At 39.1% G+C, this 18,457-nt stretch overlaps 1 protein-coding gene across 1 annotated transcript in view; it reads left to right on the forward strand.

The window, feature by feature from the left end:
- The window catches only part of LOC140226757 (uncharacterized), a 36,854-nt gene extending 18,824 nt beyond the window's left edge, over window positions 1-18,030 (forward strand). The window contains exons 2-4 of the mRNA XM_072307187.1: window positions 6,634-6,703; window positions 14,647-15,298; window positions 17,428-18,030. Of these exons, the coding sequence (XP_072163288.1) occupies window positions 6,634-6,703; window positions 14,647-15,298; window positions 17,428-17,683 (978 nt within the window). The 3' untranslated portion in view covers window positions 17,684-18,030. The remainder of the gene's footprint in view (window positions 1-6,633; window positions 6,704-14,646; window positions 15,299-17,427) is intronic.
- The last annotated feature ends 427 nt before the right edge of the window (window positions 18,031-18,457 follow it).

The raw sequence follows: 18,457 nt of genomic DNA on the forward strand, positions 1-18,457 counted from the left end.
ATATGTCCAGGATGGGATGGTTTTGCTACAACATACATTTCCCATAGACCCCTGCCTGATTAAAGTCCAGACTCATCCTCAACGGGTGAAACATTCGGGGGGGGGGGGGGGGGGGCAGATTCTGCGAGAACCAGATGAAGTCAAATTGGACACAGCGGAATTGAACCATGGAATGGAACCAAACACAACCCTGACCTGACTGTGTTTTGTATTTTGTGCAAAGTGATCCCACCCTTAAGGCTGACAGAGGAAATTGACTGGGCCTGTCCCAACAACTCTTGACTTCCAGAAAATCGTAATTGATGGATTTCCCACAAATCTGTCGCTGCCAGAAAGAGACAAAATCAGAAAGGAACAAGCTTTGTTATTGATAGGTCAGGTGACACCAAGATTTGTCGAGACCTCATTTTGACAGTCTTATATCTTTTATTACCTCCGCCAAGGGAGAAGGTTATGTTTTCATTACCGTTGGTTTGTGTGTTTGTTTGTTAGTTTAATAGTTAGTTAGTTTGTCCGTGTGCAAAATAACTCAAAAAGTAGGTAACTGATTTGGATGAAACTTCCATTAAAGGTTTAGAATGATACAAGTAACAGATGATTATATTTTGGTAGAGATCTGAGAATTTTGGGGGAATTTACGAAGGATTTTTAAAATTTTGGCAGGTAGGGTCAATGAACTTGGGAGTTCAGGCCGCGTGTATTGAGGTTTGCATGCGCGCACTAAAGTACGTGCTCTAGTTCTGCCAGAGCGAGGTGCGCCGTGCAGCTGAGGGTTTATGACATAACAATAAAGACTTCTATATTGGGAAATCGGGCGACTTTTGGCACACATTGCTTTAAGTATGTATGGGTGGAAATCACTGATACATGTATCCCTATGGAAGAACAAGATCAGTGGTGGAAATGAGCTGTATGCTTGGTGGAGGTCTGTGTTCTCAGAGTGCTTCTCTAGTTTAAAGTCTTATTTTTTTTATTCTAAAGTAAAGAAATATTGTAGTAGAAAAGGTGAGTCGTAAAGGTAATATCAAGAAAGAAATTTACCTTCAGGAAAATAGGCAAATACCGTAGCTGAATGAAAGCAAAGACGCAAATAAAAGCATAATACTAGAGCAGTGTTGGATAAGAGGAAGTTAGAACCAGTGAAAGGGTTGGTATGCCATCTAAAGTAGCATTCTTGTAGATTGTAATCTAAAGTGGCATTCTCGTATTAAACACTTGTACCCTGGATGTTTGGTGTACGTGTAACCTGGATAGTGTAGTGCTCAGTCTTGTTCACAAGCTTCCAATTATTTCATTACTGCTTTACCCAAAAATGAAATAAGAAATCTTTATAGATGTCTATCTTACTTACAACTGTATGCATGTATGAATGAAGAGATGTTCATGATAGTACATTGTATGTTTATACATCAGATGTACATTTACAAAGGTGTATTTTATGTTAATTTATGAATGTACACATAACCACATACAGTACATGTAGGCCTACATGTAATGTGTATCTGGAAATATGCATACAATATCTATGCTTGTGTGTATGTATTAATCTATAGTTTGCTTCTAGTGTGTATGTATTAACCTATAGTTTGTATGTATGCATGAGAAAATGAAAAGAAAGTTGATATCTTGATACCAAGACAGCCAAAATAGCATGAGATACAAGACATCATACACATAGCTGTGTTACCATTTACGTAAGAAGCTGGTTTTACTCAGTTTATGTAGGCCGTAGGGCCTAGCCTTGACTAATAATTTTCTTGTCAGTAAAGAAGATAATACACAAAATATTAGAAAATGATGTTGCAAAATATTGGAAGGAAAAGATAGAGCCACAATTTTCAGAGTTATTACTGTTTGAGAAAGAAAACCTCACATGGAGACTCATAAAGTTAAATCCCCCGTGAAATGTTTCAAAGTCTGCATGATTGTACGAATATATTTTTGGTTTATACAAAAAATGGAATTGATATAATTGTTATTTTATTAATGATTGTTAGTGTTAAATGTTATATTGTTGGTATCGGAGCATTAATTTCACGCCTGTCATGTATATTATATTCATGTTCTTTAAATGTGATTTATATATTTTGATGTATACCTGCAATTATCTAAATTGATAATTGACCTGGTTTTGTATGTTGAACATTTTCTTGAATAAAGAAATGATTCAATTGCGGAGGGTTGTATTTGTGTTTATTAATGTTATGTCATCACATTTCATACCGAGAGCAAAGTATCAAAGGGTCATGAAGTCATCAGATTTAGAAGCAAAGCCTGATGAAGATGAAGCAAAAGTATTCAGTGTGAAATCTCACTGTGAAGGTCGTATCAGGAGGTGTTTTACAAACTCCAGAAGACAACATTAAGCAGACGATAACATGATTAGCACAAAAATATGTGATAGAGGTCGTGGGTCAAGTTAATAGTGAAATTCTGTTGTTTATTCATTAATTTACTGAATGATGTTAACAGATCAAAATGTGACCTACAATGTAATGTATACATCTAAACTTCAATCAGATGCAGACATGATATACAAGTGTGTTATTGCAGGGCAGTTTGATAAAGTTGCGGTTAAATGTGGTTAAATTGCTCCAGCACACTGTGGAAAACTCCTGGCTGAGATTACTGTGTGGCATTGGTATGTTGAGGCGTGTCAGCTGATAGTGTGACATCAAATTTTTGACATTTTTGCATCCACTGCATGTGGCAGCTCCCCTGTACTTCAGTCTTTCACTAGAAGATTGTCTCCAGTACCGCATTCACATTGTCTAATACCCCTTTCATATTGGCATCCTCGGATGTCATGCCAGACTTGAGTCTGGGATGAACACGGCGTGACTGCCCTCCCAAATCCTTATGTAAACACGAGGTACAGCCCATAATACCCTTTCATATTGATCTCGAACACGTATGGCACGAACTTGGCACACGTTTTTTTTTAATAGCAACCCGCTCGGGACATGGTCCTGTGATTACTTGCGGCCAGCTTCCCACGCTTTTTTCATGAAAGCGACAGTCTGGCAGTCCACCAAAATGCCGAATCCACGAATTTTCCAAATGCATTACAACAGTACACCATTTTACAGCTGACAGCAATCAGTACAGTGTATGTATAGCCACTGACGGCAGTCGTCAGTATTCTAGCGCAGCCTTGCAATTTTACACGTGAAATGATTGTAAAAATTGTTCAGACATAACTAAAACAAACTATAATATTTTGATGTCGACACATATTTTATTTTTTATTCAATATTCATTGTTCTTACAAATTTGATACCTCTGTATCGGAATATACAATAAATAAATGATCATTGTACGTTGACAAAAGCACACACATGTAATAGTGCGCTTGCAGTTGTGTTTATCCAAGATTTCCGGTTCCGGTTGTATGCCGTGTCCGTTCATATTGGCAGCGTCTAGCACAAACTTCACGCCGTGTTCATTCACTGTTCGTGCTGTGTGCACGCCAAGTCAAGCTTTCATATTGACAGTGGTCTGGCACATCCTCCGGAGGACGTGCCGTGTTTTTGGCCAATATGAAAGGGGTATAAAACATTTAACTGGTGTTTCACCGAGACACTGCCTAGGTGTAACACTGCAACAGTCCTGTAACAAAATATGCATTCACATTGCTCGCGCTGTCTCGAAACAATTCTGGTGCTTTCCCATGATAGTGCATTCACTTTGCCACATTCATCCAGCAGTAGAGCACATGTTTTAATCATTGCCTCTTGTCGATTGAGGATGTTGCCTATATAAAAAGATAGAAAATAAAAATACAACTAAAAAGAAATCTCCTGAGATCCACAAGTGCAGCACAAATAAAATCTGGCCAGTGTGGACCAGGCTCGTGATGTATCACCTACTTTACTAAATTAAAATATGAATAACCAAACTTTTCTTGTCAAGCATGAATAGTCTTTTTCAATTAATTTCAGAACTTATTTTACATTGTTAGCTATATATGTTCCATTATATTAAAAACGTCTTTCATAGAAAAATGACAAGCCCTCTCAAGACTGTTAAAGTAGCATGATTGACCTTTCGAACTTTTTGCAATGGAGTTACAGTGTATACTGCACTTGGATGCATTCACATTGCCATCCGTCACCTTGCAACATTGGTGTTGCAACGTGACGCACCCTAGTGACAGAATGTTACGGGACTGTACCGCGATGCACCACACCATTGTAGTCTGTGACAGAGTGTGTGCCTTCACATTGCAATCCGTCCCTGTACAACAGCTGTACAACACCGATACAACACCGGAACATTTGGGCAATGTGAATGCGGTTTTTGTGTGATTATTTGTCTAGTGTTCATGGGAACTGAGTGTCAGGATCTCCAAGGATATGGCAGTACTGACATGATGTTGAGAGAATTGTGATTTCCTTTTTCTTGCTTGTCTTTCACAATGTGCTAAAAAAAACAAAACCCAAAAACCTTGAAAATAAAAGTCATTTCTTGTTTTTGCTCTTTTTAACTTTCTTCCCGTGTGTCTGCTTCAAGTTAAGCTTTGGAATCACATGACATGTAGTACACATTGTCTGCATGCACAGTGCAAAGGGGTCATGTCCCAAACCAACATTGACTTCATAGTTTTCTCAGTTTGGCAGCTATTAAAGGCACAGACCGACATTTAGCTTGCATTGTTCGATGTTGTGGCAGGAACTACTCTGTAAACACATTTTGTGGTTGGCAGGGATTGAATATCATAATGCACACACCTTTAAAGATAATAAAAAGTTTTGGTACCTCAAAAGTTCCCCTGAATTTCCGTGTTTCAGGTTAAAGTATCTATCATATAACTAACAATGTGAGACTTACTTGCCCCAAAGTGCTCTCATTTCTTAGTAATCATGCAATTAACTGCGACCAGCAGCCCCATACGCATAGCGACCAGCAGCCCCATACGCATAGCGTAATGGGGCTTCGCATTGTAGCATTCAGGATCATGACAGATGTAGTATTGCGTGTAAATATCAACTTAAAATCCACAAAATTCTTCAATTTAAAGACTTACCAATTAAGTTGAAGTCTTGAAAACAGGCTTTGGGCAACGTTTGGTTCTGCCAATAGTCCCTTTCTGTTCGAATTGATGACTGAATGTGACTCTGTCGAGAGGACATTGGGAGAGCTAAATACACTGATTACTACGACCAGCGCATACGCACACATCACATGCAAACAAATTTCAAATCCATGAACGGATAAGATGTTTGTGTGCGCATGCACTGGCCGTCAATTCAGTGTAGCTCTCCCAAGGTCCTCTCGACCGAGTCACATTCGTTCATCAATTCGAACAGAAAGGGACTATTGGCAAAACCAAACGTTGCCCACAGCCTGTTTTCAATACTTCAACTTAACTGGTAAGTCTTCAAATTGAAGAAATTTTTGGATTTTAAGTTGATATTTACCCGCGATACTAAATCTGTCATGATCCTGTAAGCTACAATGCGAAGCCCCACTTAGCTATGCGTATGGGGCTGCTGGTCACAGTTAGCTACACAGTATGCGTATGGGGCTGCACGCTGCTGGTCGCAGTTATCTCGCACAATACGTGTACTACCTCGCCGCCGCCATATGGCGGCGGCTCTGGTACGAAACCATTATTGAATGATTACTAAGACACGAGAGCACTTTGGGGCGAGTAAGTCTCACAGTGTTAGTTATATGAAAGGTACTTTAACCTGAAACACAAACTAAGACAAGGAAATTCAGGGAAACTTTTGAGGTAATACCAAAACTTTATATTATCTCTAATCACGATCTGCAATGTCACCTAGTTTAGAGAGAATGTTATCCGTGGCCAGCCTACAAGTGCTGAATGCCATGTTCGTGCACGTTCTTTTTTGTGATTTCGATTTCATTGATTTGATTTGACTTCTACTTTTGAAACATTGAATATCACATAAAAACACAAATAAAACCACATGAACACAATGTAAACTTTGGTATCCATCCCTCCCCCACCACAAAAAAAAAAAAAGAAACTTATGTGTAAAGTCTACTTCACAGCATAAAATGTGTTGGTACAGCACATCTTTGATTATTTCATAATCTTGCAGAAGATGCATGTGTAAGTTTAGATAGTACAAGAGACCATCTCAAGCTTTACCAAGTGTACCATTTTAAAATGATGTCTGGAAGTCTGGAGCAACATTTTATCTTCAGGGATTATTTTAAAAAAGCAACACAAAAATAAAAAAGAAACATCTATACATGTAGCTCATGTATAAAAGTGCACAACACATAGGCCATAATATTGTGTTCATATCCGCAGTGGATTCTTTATTTTGTACATCTTTGATAGTATGTCCTTGTCATGAAGTTACGCACCCAAGCTGGTGCATGTGGACTACATACAGCAAGTAGGCCCTAGATGACATGTGTCTTGCATACCTACGTAGAAGAAATTTATGTTGAAATGAGAAGGTGATAGAGGCTTTCCCTTTTTGATATGCAGCCAAATGAAGTAGGTAAGTGCATTGCCATGGAAATGGTGAGACCTGTATACTGATGGATAAAAGAGATTTTTTTTTTTGTATTCTACTGCTCCCCCCCCCCCCCAATCACTTCAACATGATTGATTTTGATATGAAGCCGTATGCTCCTCTTTTGTCTTTTCAGAGCTATTTCTTCCTGGCAACAGAAGTGGAGCACTTGGTTGTGAATAAATGGACTGGAGACGCCATCATAGGTTAGTGTTTGTTAGAACGGAGCCAGAAATCTACTTAGCAGCTCTCAAAAGGTTTTTTTTTTTGTGTGTGTGTGTTTTTTTTTTGTGTGTGCTTACTGTGCTTATTTAAAGATAATAGCTTTTATTTGCAAAATGTGGTGGGGGAAGTGGGAGGCGGATAGGGTAATGGTGGCTTTAAGATGAGGAGAGTGGGGTAAAGCAGCTGAAAATGAGGACTGTGGTGATGAGTGCTCTAGGTTGTCGTCATGACAGCCAGATAAAGTGGCTTGACATTGCTCTATTGATTTTTAATGTCGAAATTATGCAGTCTCTTAAAGTCTGCTTTAGTGATCATGTAAATTCCTTGTGCATTATCACTGAAAACCTATCAATCCCATAAAAGCCCCAACCAGACATATGAAATGCATAGGTCCTACAGCTTTCAAAGTTTTGAGAAAATTGGTTTTGAAGTAAAGATACCGTCAAGTGTTAAAATGCTTTGGCATTTTGTGAGACTGAAGTCGGTCAATCAAAAACATAGGCACATACTTTAGGAAAAACACACATTTTGATAATTAATGTACTGGTTGACTGTGAAATTCAAACATGGAAACTGTTGACTGATATAGTACATGTATCTTTTAAAATGATCTACTGCTAATTTGGTTTATTTTAATGTTGTTTTTTATTGCTACATATTTATATGCGTCTTCTTAGTGTCAAGTTATTAGTTATATTTTTTTTGTGTGTGCGTGTTGTTGAATCTGGCACAGTTCCCTGATGGCTTGGTGGGCATTGCAAAAGTTCTTTGATGTACAAAGTCAAGTACTGAAATGTATTTAATTGGGATGAATTTAATAGTGTCTTCCCCTCTAGGCCTTCATGGAAAATATCCTTGAATAAGAGTAGATGAGGAAACCAGCAGATTTGTTTACATTCTTCAAACTAGTATCTGAAATGGGCAACAATTTGATGCTTACTGGTCAGATCATTGATATGAACTTTATAGCCCAGCGATCTGCCATTACTAATCACAGTTGTTCATGTGAAAAGGCACTTTCAGTACCTTCCTTGAAAAAACGAAACAAAAAAACAAAAAATAAAAAACATATTGGTGGCCCTTCAACCTCACATTGAACCCACAAATAAAATTCCTGAGGCTAGTGTTGGAATATTCCTGCGTCAACCGATGGAATTCACAGACACTCGCTCGTCTCAGGGATGGAATTTCCACCAACACTCGTGGAAGGGAAGCCAGGCTGTACAAAATATTGGCTCAGTGCAGATTATTATTGTGTATGGCAAATTTCACCAGGCAGTTGTTGACAGTAATGTGACTAGCAGATGGAAATTTTATCTTTTTTTCTCTCTTTTTTTCTTTCTTCTTTTAAAGGAGATTGGCAGGAACTTTGTTGTATTATGGTTTGGTATGGTACACGTATCTTGTTTGGGACGAATTTACTTTTTTTGAAAAGTAGCAAGGGCATGAACTCTGCTGAGCTGTTTTTTCAAAGGCAAGATTCCTGCCCTGTCATAATAGCACATAGGTGCAATCATGTGGGAATTACTGTGGTATTGAATACTGTGAAAGTGGGTATTTTCGTGTGACTAATTTTTCACGTTAGGCCGGTTACATCTTGTAAGAAGTGTTTCGCGTGTTTTTAATTCTGCAGAATCATGACATCAACTACTGGAACATATGGCAAGCAAAAATATTTGTGTGCTGTTATTTTTGAATTTCCACTTTTACAGTATACTATCACAATAATTTGTTGTCATTAGTGTCATTGGCAAAATACTGCGCCATTACTTTATAAAGCAATGAGTATTCATATCAATATGCATTTTTTGCGAGCACCAAGATTTGCAAAATTAAAATGGACGCAAAAGTTCTTGTCTACACTACGTGTTGCCTTTGGATGCCAGTGACAATTCGCAAAATTTTCATGCTGCGAAAATATCTCGCTTTACAGTAGATACTATGATATTTCAGTTGGAACTACTCTCTTCTACGAAATATGATGGTGCATAATAATGGTCAGTAAAGTACGCCTCTCTGAGTAAAGCACCGCGCATATACGCAATATCTCCTGTAGAGAGAAGACAGGAATTGTGACAAGTCGTGTGACGGAGGAATGCACCAAAGTGTGGTGGGTGGTGTTTTGATATGTCATGATAAGGCATTAAAAAAAAATAGCACATAGGTAATGCATTATTTCACCCACGTACACTGTTGAAAGTATGAATGGGCCTAATATAACATTCTATAATGATCCACTGCACATTGGAGATTGGGGCTTGTGACTCATATATGGCAGTTTTCTTATGATCTCTGTCACCACGACACTGTGCACTCTCTTTCTCTTCTACACCATTGCAGACTGAGTGAGGAAGGGAGGATCAAAATAAATCACTTGAATACCCTGAGAACAGAGATGTTCTTTGTTACTGTGAAAGCTTGTCCCACCTTGCAATGTTTGAAAGCAAATTGGTTGAGGTGCACATTTGCATCAAAGACACTGAATTGAAGAGGTGAAAAAAGTGAGGAATTTCAAATGGTGCCATCACCCAAAGGAAGCATCCATATCTAGTACGTAACTCCCTTATTAGATTTAACTCTCAAGACTATATCTGTTGGACACACATGTGCCATGATTAATCTCCTTAATCTATAAAGAATTTAATTTATAAAGGGTTGCTGATCTTTATCAAATTCATGATTTACAAGGAAGCATTTCACTCACCTGCTCCCTAGGCAGGAATTCTCTTAAGGGCTTTTTACACTTGTGTTTCTTAACCCCGGACTTTCTCTGACCCAGGACTATCGTTAGTCCCGTACCAATTTTTTCAGCTTTTTACACTCGCCAATTAGTCCCGTACTATCTCTTGTCCGGGGCTAAGGAGAAAACTGACCTTTTTACACTCGTCTTTCTTAGCCCTGGACTTTCCAAACCACATGAATATTCATAATTACGCTGTGTACTGTACACGTACACGCACGCACCGGCAGCACTTGATTACCTCGTTTCTGATTGGTCAGTGAGGGTCGCACTTCGTCTCCGTCGCTTAGCCCAGGATTATTTTTTCGTTCTGTTTACACTCACTTGCTTGGCACCGCAATTGCGGTGCTAGCACCGCAATTGCGGTGCTAACCCCTGCTATTTTGCAGGGCCAGATAGTACCGTACTATCGGTGGGGCTAGCCCACTTTGGCAAAAACGAGTGTAAACAGAAAGTGGGCTAAGGATAGTCCCGTACTATCGGTGGGGCTAAGGCCCCCCCTTAGCCCCACCGATAGTCCGGGGCTAAGCAAAAATTTACAAGTGTAAAAAGCCCTTTAGTTGTTGCTAGGTAAGGCAAGTCCTCCCCCCCCCCCACCCACTTTATGGTTGTTAAGGGTTATTTCTGTGAACAAAGCACACTTAAAGGTAGGGGATACCTTTTACAGACCTCCCAAAATGCAGCAAAACATTAAATATGAACCTCAGGGGACTTGTTTAGGCCACTGCTGAAAAATTTGGAAGTCAACAGTTATCTACAATTTGAATAATGCACAAAACTCAACTACAATTTGTACTCAGTAGTTCTGTGTGTCCTTTTTGTTGCAGTCTTCTGTATCTTTTATCTATAAAGACATGCTTGTAAGTTTTGATGAACTTTCTTCACAAAATATACATGATGGACACACATGCTGTGCATGGGTCTGCAAAGGTAGCCTAGTAATGTACTGGAATTTACGGTGAGCCCCGAAAAATATTCAGTTCAAAATCTAACGGTCAATAAAAATGTACTAAATGTTACCTTCCACTTTCAATACTTTATGGGAGTTTCTAAAATGATACTCTCTTCAACATACCACTGTATTTATACAACTCTTCATTTAAGGCATGCAAATGGGATTCCCTACCTTTAGAATCTAAATTCTTTACAGAACCAGTCAGTAAGGAGAAACAACTTGCATGCACAAGTTGTCGCTATGTCGGGCAAATTCCCAGGCCAGCTTTCTGTCTACACCCGTTTATATCTTTCCCTCATTATCTGTCTATCTTTTCTGTCTGCCTTTTTCTTCTCTTAAAATATCTTTTTTTTTTCTCTCAGTCTGTTTCTGTATGTCTGTATCTCTCTCTTTCTGTCTTTCTGTCTTTTTGTCGTTTCATTCAGAGGGGCACCCGTTTTGTGCACTGTCCTCAGGTCCTGCTGCCAATACACTGTAGTTGGCTGTATATCCCAATTTGAGTGCAGATGGTGTGACACATTGTAGTCATGTAATATAAAGCTACCTTCCTTTTTCAAATCCTTTGCCAGAATTCCCTGTGTTTACTTTTCACTTGCCTGCGGTTGGTGCTCTATCTGTAGCACCATAGAAAACTTGCCCCATTTTTTGCGGCAAACTATTGTAGCTGTGAGCGTAATCTTGTTATTGTTGAAAGCATTCTGTTGGGGAGAGGTGGGGATAACCTGTGGTGAATCCAGCGTTTTTTGGCACATTGTTTAATGTGATGTTCATCTAACCTGTCATTATTGGGTTACCTGATGGAATATCCCAAGGTTTTATAGGCACAGTAGCATAGTAATGAGAGACAATTCTCTGCCTTTTCCCTAATGATTTGATTTGATTTGATTTGATATGATTTATTCTATCATAATGTAGGCCCTATAACATTGCTTAATGATTATCATTAATTTCCAACAATTTCATTTTTAGATATTTTATATACAAATTATGTCATGCGGAGTTACAATACTGAACACATAAAAAAGGGGAAAAATTCAAAAAATTGTTTTAATGAAAATCATGTTCCACTTCCAGCAACTTTTTATCTAAACAGCCCCTTTTCCTATTTTGTTTGGAGGACTAGCTACAATGTACATGTCTCAGCAGGCAGATGGGACCTTAGCCACAGTCACTTCACAAATCTGTCACTCAATTTTTTCTTTTTTTCTTTTTTACTCAAAATGCCAGCACTTGTTTTATACAATACAACATTTCCCCTAATACTAGCTGAATACAACTCAACTTTTTGTTGATCATGGACCAGAGAGTAAAGAGAACGTAGGGGAACTGTTTCTGTTGTTGCTATTTTGTCATAATTTCTAGTGAAATTCAGAACAAAATTGGACGAGCTTTGCGCATACACACAAACAAAAACCCACAAGATGATGACTTTTAACAGAAAGGCCTTGGATTTTGGCATGATTTTCATGGTAGAATTCATCCCTCACCCCCTTAGTGTTGGCAAACTATTGGGGAGAGTTTTCACCATATCTGTGCAATGCCTGACATTTTTGTTTTCTTGAAATGAAGTGTATACATGCATTGCCAGATAAAGACTATAAAGTACATGTAACTACATCATAAATTAGAATGTTATAAGGTAGATGTGACCAATGCAATGTACCATAACTATGGTTTCCTAAAATCACCTGAAACTTAAAAATTCCATGACTTCAATGTCTCATATCAATGAAAAGTGTACTACTCAGTTTGATTTAAAGCACTTGTGTGAGATGATAGCAAACTATAAACAAAAACAGTTCACGGAATTATATACGCACTAGGCCCTACATTTCTTGTTTGAACAGAGTGGACCCTTTGAGTGGTATCGCCAAGAAGGTACGGGAGAACTCTTGTACCTCCTTGGTATCACCCATGTTATCTTTGTGTGGGGTCACACAGGTGCAGTCATAACAAATGACAACCCACAAAAATATAATGCAACTGGACCCTTGATGACAGAGTTGTGATATCAATATTATTCTAGGCTTGCATTTTTAATTACTTGATTATTTAAAGGCAAATAGGAAAGTGAGTTGGACATGTGGATATTAAATTAATGGAAACTAAAAGAACATTTTCATCATGCAAAACAGGTGCAAGAAGACAGATTGATATGTTTGAAATGAATTTGCCTGTTTTCTGTCATTTTCCCCCTCTTCCACATGAGTTGCCATGGAAACAATGTGAGCTCTAAAATGTAACAGTCCATCCTTTGTTCGAGCTGTCAATCACAGGCTTTGTTTGCAAACACTGCCCTTCCAGCTCCTCCACTCTCCACCCCCCCCCCCCCAACAAGGATGAGGCTTGTCCGTAACCTCTGACCTTTCACCCCATTATTTCTGACACTCAATACTCTCCAGTAGTTACACAAGGCATGAGAAAATAAACTTGAGCGTTCAGATCATTTCATGCAAGCCAACATCCAATTTCTCCTCAAGGACCGTCAAGTTTTAAAGGTCCTGTTTACCATTGGAAGCAGTGATTTACAAAAATGTTCAAGTTACTGTAAAATGAGGAATGTTCGCGCACATTTTGATTTCGCAAATTTCTCGTGCGCCAACATTCACGAACTTAAAATGCATGCGAAAGTTCTTGCCTATACAATATGCATTGGATGCCAGTGGCAATTCGCGAAAATTTCTTGCTGCGAGAAAGGCCGTTGGCAAGAATCCACAAAATTTTCATGCCGCGAATATATCATATTTTACAGTATCACATTTGATGCATATATGTGTAGGTCAGACTTTATGTCACGAAACATCCTGCCATACGTTTGTATTATTATAAGAATTTTGCAAAAACCTAAAATATAAGGAGATATCACTATTTTTCTCAATGAAATGTAACTGTAGATGGTTTATTCTAGAAACATTTTTATTATAACTTTTCACTGTCATTTTGTATATTTAGAAATACTTAATATTGATTTTACTAATTAAAGTTTTTACATTGGTTGTTTCTCTCCCTAACTCACATTTTAGAACTACTTTGAAGCATTAATGCTGGGTTTTTGTTTCATGTGCAAATGGTAAATGATGCCTTTAAACTTATCACCAACTTGGGGTGTATTGGAGAGATTATGGTACACTGAATGCATCTGGTAGAGGCAATGAAAAGATACCGAGTAGTAGACAGTGCCTGGTACTGTTTAATCTGTTGTCAAAAGCAAAATGCTGTAGCCTTATTTATTGGGTAAGGTCACCGTTTTTAGAATGTCATAATGTAAGGATGACAATACCTTTATTCAAAAGAACTCATTACTCACATAAATTTGGAGTACCTGGTAACATGTTTAATGTGGGGGCATTTGCCATCGTGAGGATTTTTTTTTTCCCAATATCCCATGATGTATATTCTTAACCAGAATGTTAAAAAAGTTTCTCTTCTTTTCAAACTTTGCTTTGAGTCAGTGACTGAAGACATTTCCTTTGCTGGATATGCAAGAATTGGATAAAACCACAATACACAAAATCACAGTCCAGTATAGGCCTAATGCTTTCAATGTTCTCACTTTCCAGTCACTCAAACATTACAAGAAGAAGAAGAAGAAAAAAAAACAACAAAACATCTGTCTTGCTATGTAGGCAAAGGCCGAAATCTCCTGGTCCTAGCCTAGGGCACAGCAGGTGAGAGACTGTGGATTTCATCTGCAGTGAAAAGATGGCTTAGAACATCTTTGTCACAAACTTAAACGCCCAGGTGCTTTGTATGAAAGTTCAAGGTTGGTTGTATTAGAGAGTGGACTGGTACTGGCCTTATTCCAAGGCACACTTTGTTTTCTTCAATTTCAAGTGCCACCAAACTGGAATTTATAAAGCAGAGTGCTCATTGTGTGTTTGTGTAAATCTTACGTGTAAATAATAATGTATGAATGTGATCATGACTGCTCAGTTGCCATGTATGCTATACTGTAAAAGTGGATATTTTCGCGCGACTACTTTATCGTGCTTGGTCGGGTAAGAAGAGTTTCACATGTTTTTAATTCCGTGAAATCATGACATCAAGAACTGGAACATATGGCAAGCAAAAATATTTGCATGCTTTTATTTTCGCGCTAGTTTCTGGTTGCCCGAAATGCGCGAAAATTTCCACTTTTGGTACGTGTCTAAAGATCTTCAGAAGTAATTCATATTGTTCATGTACTTCAATGGTTTGAGAGATGTTTGATTTCCATTCTCTCCCACCAGACTTTGCCATCGTCGTGGCCAGTGCGGCATTCCTCTCCTTCCTCTGGCAAGGCCTGGGCCGGATGTCACGGATGCTGCAGCGTAAGCTGGACTACTACGCCCGACTTGAGCTGGAACTGGTGTCAAGAGACCGTCGCCATCGCTACCACTCTGGCCAACTTCACCACCGGGGAGGAGGCATGGGTGGCGGTCCCGACAGCCCATCCAAACGTCCGGCGTACCTCTACCACAACGGTCACGTCTTCCACCAGACCACGGACTACATGGAGCTACTGGATGCCCACCAAGAGCGGCAGATGACGCTGGACGGGAGCACCAGTGCCCAGCTGCAGCGACAGCAGCAACGTAACGCCAGCCTGCTAGAGGGCGCCACCACCAGCAGCAGCCCCAGTCACCTTGCCTTGGACGAGGGAGAGGAAGATGTCTTCCTGGAACCTGACCCTGACCGCCAACACACTGACCAGCACCACGCCACGGTACTGACTGATCTGACGGAGTTAGGTGCTGATTCGACGGTGCGGTCATTATCATCCAGTTCTAGGCAGGAACGAAGTCTGTCCATAGACCTGGGCCCAAATAGGTGGAACTCCCTGCACAGGTCCAAAAGGGGCTACATTGGGAACTACTCCAGAGTGGGATTGAAATGTTATAGGTAAATTGATTTTCTACCACCATTACCAGGTAGTTTATTAAATTGTTCTACCTAGCTGTGCATATAATCTGTTCAGTAACATAATTTTTCTGTCATTTTTTTTTTGTTTGTTTGTTTAAAAAAAAAAGCTATTAGGATTTCTTTCTGTATTTTTTTTTTAATGGCATCAGTATGTGTTCCCTTTATACTTCGGGGTATTTCATACAAGACTTCCATCGAATCATTGTGAAATGATTGTTAGCCAAGAAATGCAGAATCCTGCTATTGACAGCTCATATTGTCACTCGACAAAGAGTCATATGGATCACTCATGTCGAAGAGAATTGAAGACTTTGTGTTCTTCAGGATAAGGTGTACATTCTCTACCTGCAGTGTAAGTGTTACTCATGCTGAACAAACATTAGAAGAAATACTTGTAAATAGTTCCCTGGAGATATTACAGGCAAATAATACCACCATTCATAACCCAAGGCCAGACACATTGGAGAATTCTGGTGAAATTATTTGAGGTTCTCACTGAGTCATGTTTGCACTCTGTCAGTTGAGAGCACTCATCCCTAAAGTAGAGAAGCATTACTACCCATGAATGGTCCTCCTGACTTTACCCTTTTGTATAGTGTTTAAATGGATTAGTTTATCTACAGCATTGATAAACTGCAGTAACTAGAAGAAAATATGTGCAGAGACTGAACAAAGAAAACATACAAAGTGACTCGTTAATTGTGATGGCAAACTGCAGGACAATGATAACTAAATTGTGACAAGTCCTTTGAGATTTGAGCATTTGAAAATTCTACCAAAACGATAAGAGCTTGGTGGAGGTATTTAATCAGGGTGTATTGTATTTCCTTTCAAACAACTTTTTTTTTTCACGTGTCCTTGCACATGTCAAACGATGTTTTAAGAGAGCCTTTTTTTTTGGGGGGGGGGGTGGGGATGCCACATCTGGATGATCAACAATAGCTAGAAAAGCAAGTATATCCTGGTCAGACCACAATGAGCTGTATTTAATGAAATGGATCACTGCTTCCAAATTTCAAACCAGTGCTGTAATGATCCTCTAACTTCCCTTCATGTCAACACTTGTGTCAGTACGGCTGTGATCTCTCAAAACTACATTGTAACTATCTCATTTGAAGGGATTTGGAGATATTCATGTTTAAAGTTTAAACGTCTGCTGTTTTTAAAACATAGAGTGATACATATTAAAACTTGGAATTGTGTCCCATAACAAAAAGGAAACTTTGATGTTTTATCTAACTCAAAATACATGCTCATTGCCACATATTTAGAGAAATTTTAGAGTTTTTTAAAAGATACGTGGTTCTGCCTGATCATGAGAATCCCATAGATTGTGTACAAATACGACATGAGCGTATGGATCGGAACTTGAGATACGTAGTTCTGCCAGCTGCTCAAGCTGCCTCCAGAGGAAGGAGTATGATCAGGCAAAATTATGTAACTAAACTATGTAACTATAGCAGTTACGTAGTTTATAGACACCGCTAGTTACTTTCCGAGCTATGTATCTCAAGTTGCGTAGTTCTGCCAGCTCAATGACGTCATTTTTACCCCAAAACCTTGATATTTGAGAATTTTATTTTAAACAGTACAAAGAGTTATACAATCAGACTTTAACACATTAAGCATGATGTTATGAAAAACTCAATAAGCAAAAAAAACAAAGAAAAAAAAATGTCAAAAATCGAGATACGCAGTTCTGCCAAATCACGGCCGAGTACAAGAGAATATATGTGAATATCTATCTGCTTGTTGATGGTTCTCTCACATTCTTATGAGACCAGAAGTTTGAACATCATGTTCTCTTTTATACCTATCTTTCGTAGAATGGTCACCCTTTTATCCATAAAGACTAAATTAGAATCATACACTCTGCACCACACTCACACAACACATGCACACACACAATGTTTTACATGATAGAGACATGTATTAAAAATGATTGTATAAAACGTAAAGCATTTTTATTCAATAAGTAGTGAACTATCAATGTTGAGTGGTATGCCTAGTGGCCAAAGGGACAATGTGATCTTTTGTAGATATACAGTAGAATGCAATATCTAAATCTATGTATCACCCCCACCCCATCTTTCCCTTTCCTGCTGTAGGTTTTTATACCACTGTATATTAGCAGTGAACCACACCCTGAAGCTCGCTATTGGCTATGTGCTGATGCTGGTCGTCATGACATACAATGCCTGGTTTCTGGTGGCGGTGCTGGGCGGGGCAGCGTTAGGGTACTTCCTCTTTGCCGCCGACCTTCAGACGGCGGCGATGCGGACAGAGAGTGCGATAGTGAGCCGGAGGATGAGGAGACGTCGTCTGGAGAACATCCGGCCGCAAACTTTCCAGCCGATCCACTAGCACATGATGTTCACAGACTTTATCTGACTTTTTTTTTTTGGTACAATCCACTCTCCATGCCAAATAAAGAAACTGCATTCAATATGTGTTATTATGAAGATGTATACTATATCTAGCCTATCCCCTACCCCTAAGAAAGAGACGTTATGTGTGAAAAGCCATCTTGTGTAAGATATAGTATAGCCTTCAGCAGATTTGTTTGAATGTCTCACTACTTGTAGCTAAGATGGCCACTCTTGCCAACTTGTTTGATGTGACTTCCCTCAAGGCATGAAAGTTTGAGCATCAGCTGGCGAAATTTTAACCTGTTGAGGACAGGCTGATTTTGCTACAACACGCATTTCCCATAGACACCTGCCAGAGTATACTCGCGACTCGTCCTCAATGGGTTAAATCAAATTGTCATATGCCATTCTTCAAATTGTGAGCGTGTTTTTAAAAGATGAAATGGTGGACATTGAGTCCATACGTTGCTGATTTACAACTCTTGATTGATGCTGAGTAAAGCAGGTAAGGATAGGATGAGTGCAAGAATACTGCACAATTGTGGTTTGCCTGAGCCGATGGCCTCCAAAGGCCATACCAAAATATTTTTTTTTAAAGTCGTTGCCCTTTACGGAGATACCACTCAAGTTAAGTTCACACGCTGTTCCTAAACTTTAAATTTAGGTCAAAAAGCAATCTTAAAGATTAGTCAGTAATTAGAACCATGAGACATCTTTGAGTTTACGCTCTCTCCACGAGCCACGGGGGGGTCCCCACTCGTAGTTTCGC

Source organism: Diadema setosum, chromosome 4, assembly GCF_964275005.1.
Source record: "Diadema setosum chromosome 4, eeDiaSeto1, whole genome shotgun sequence".
Taxonomy (NCBI): domain Eukaryota; kingdom Metazoa; phylum Echinodermata; class Echinoidea; order Diadematoida; family Diadematidae; genus Diadema; species Diadema setosum.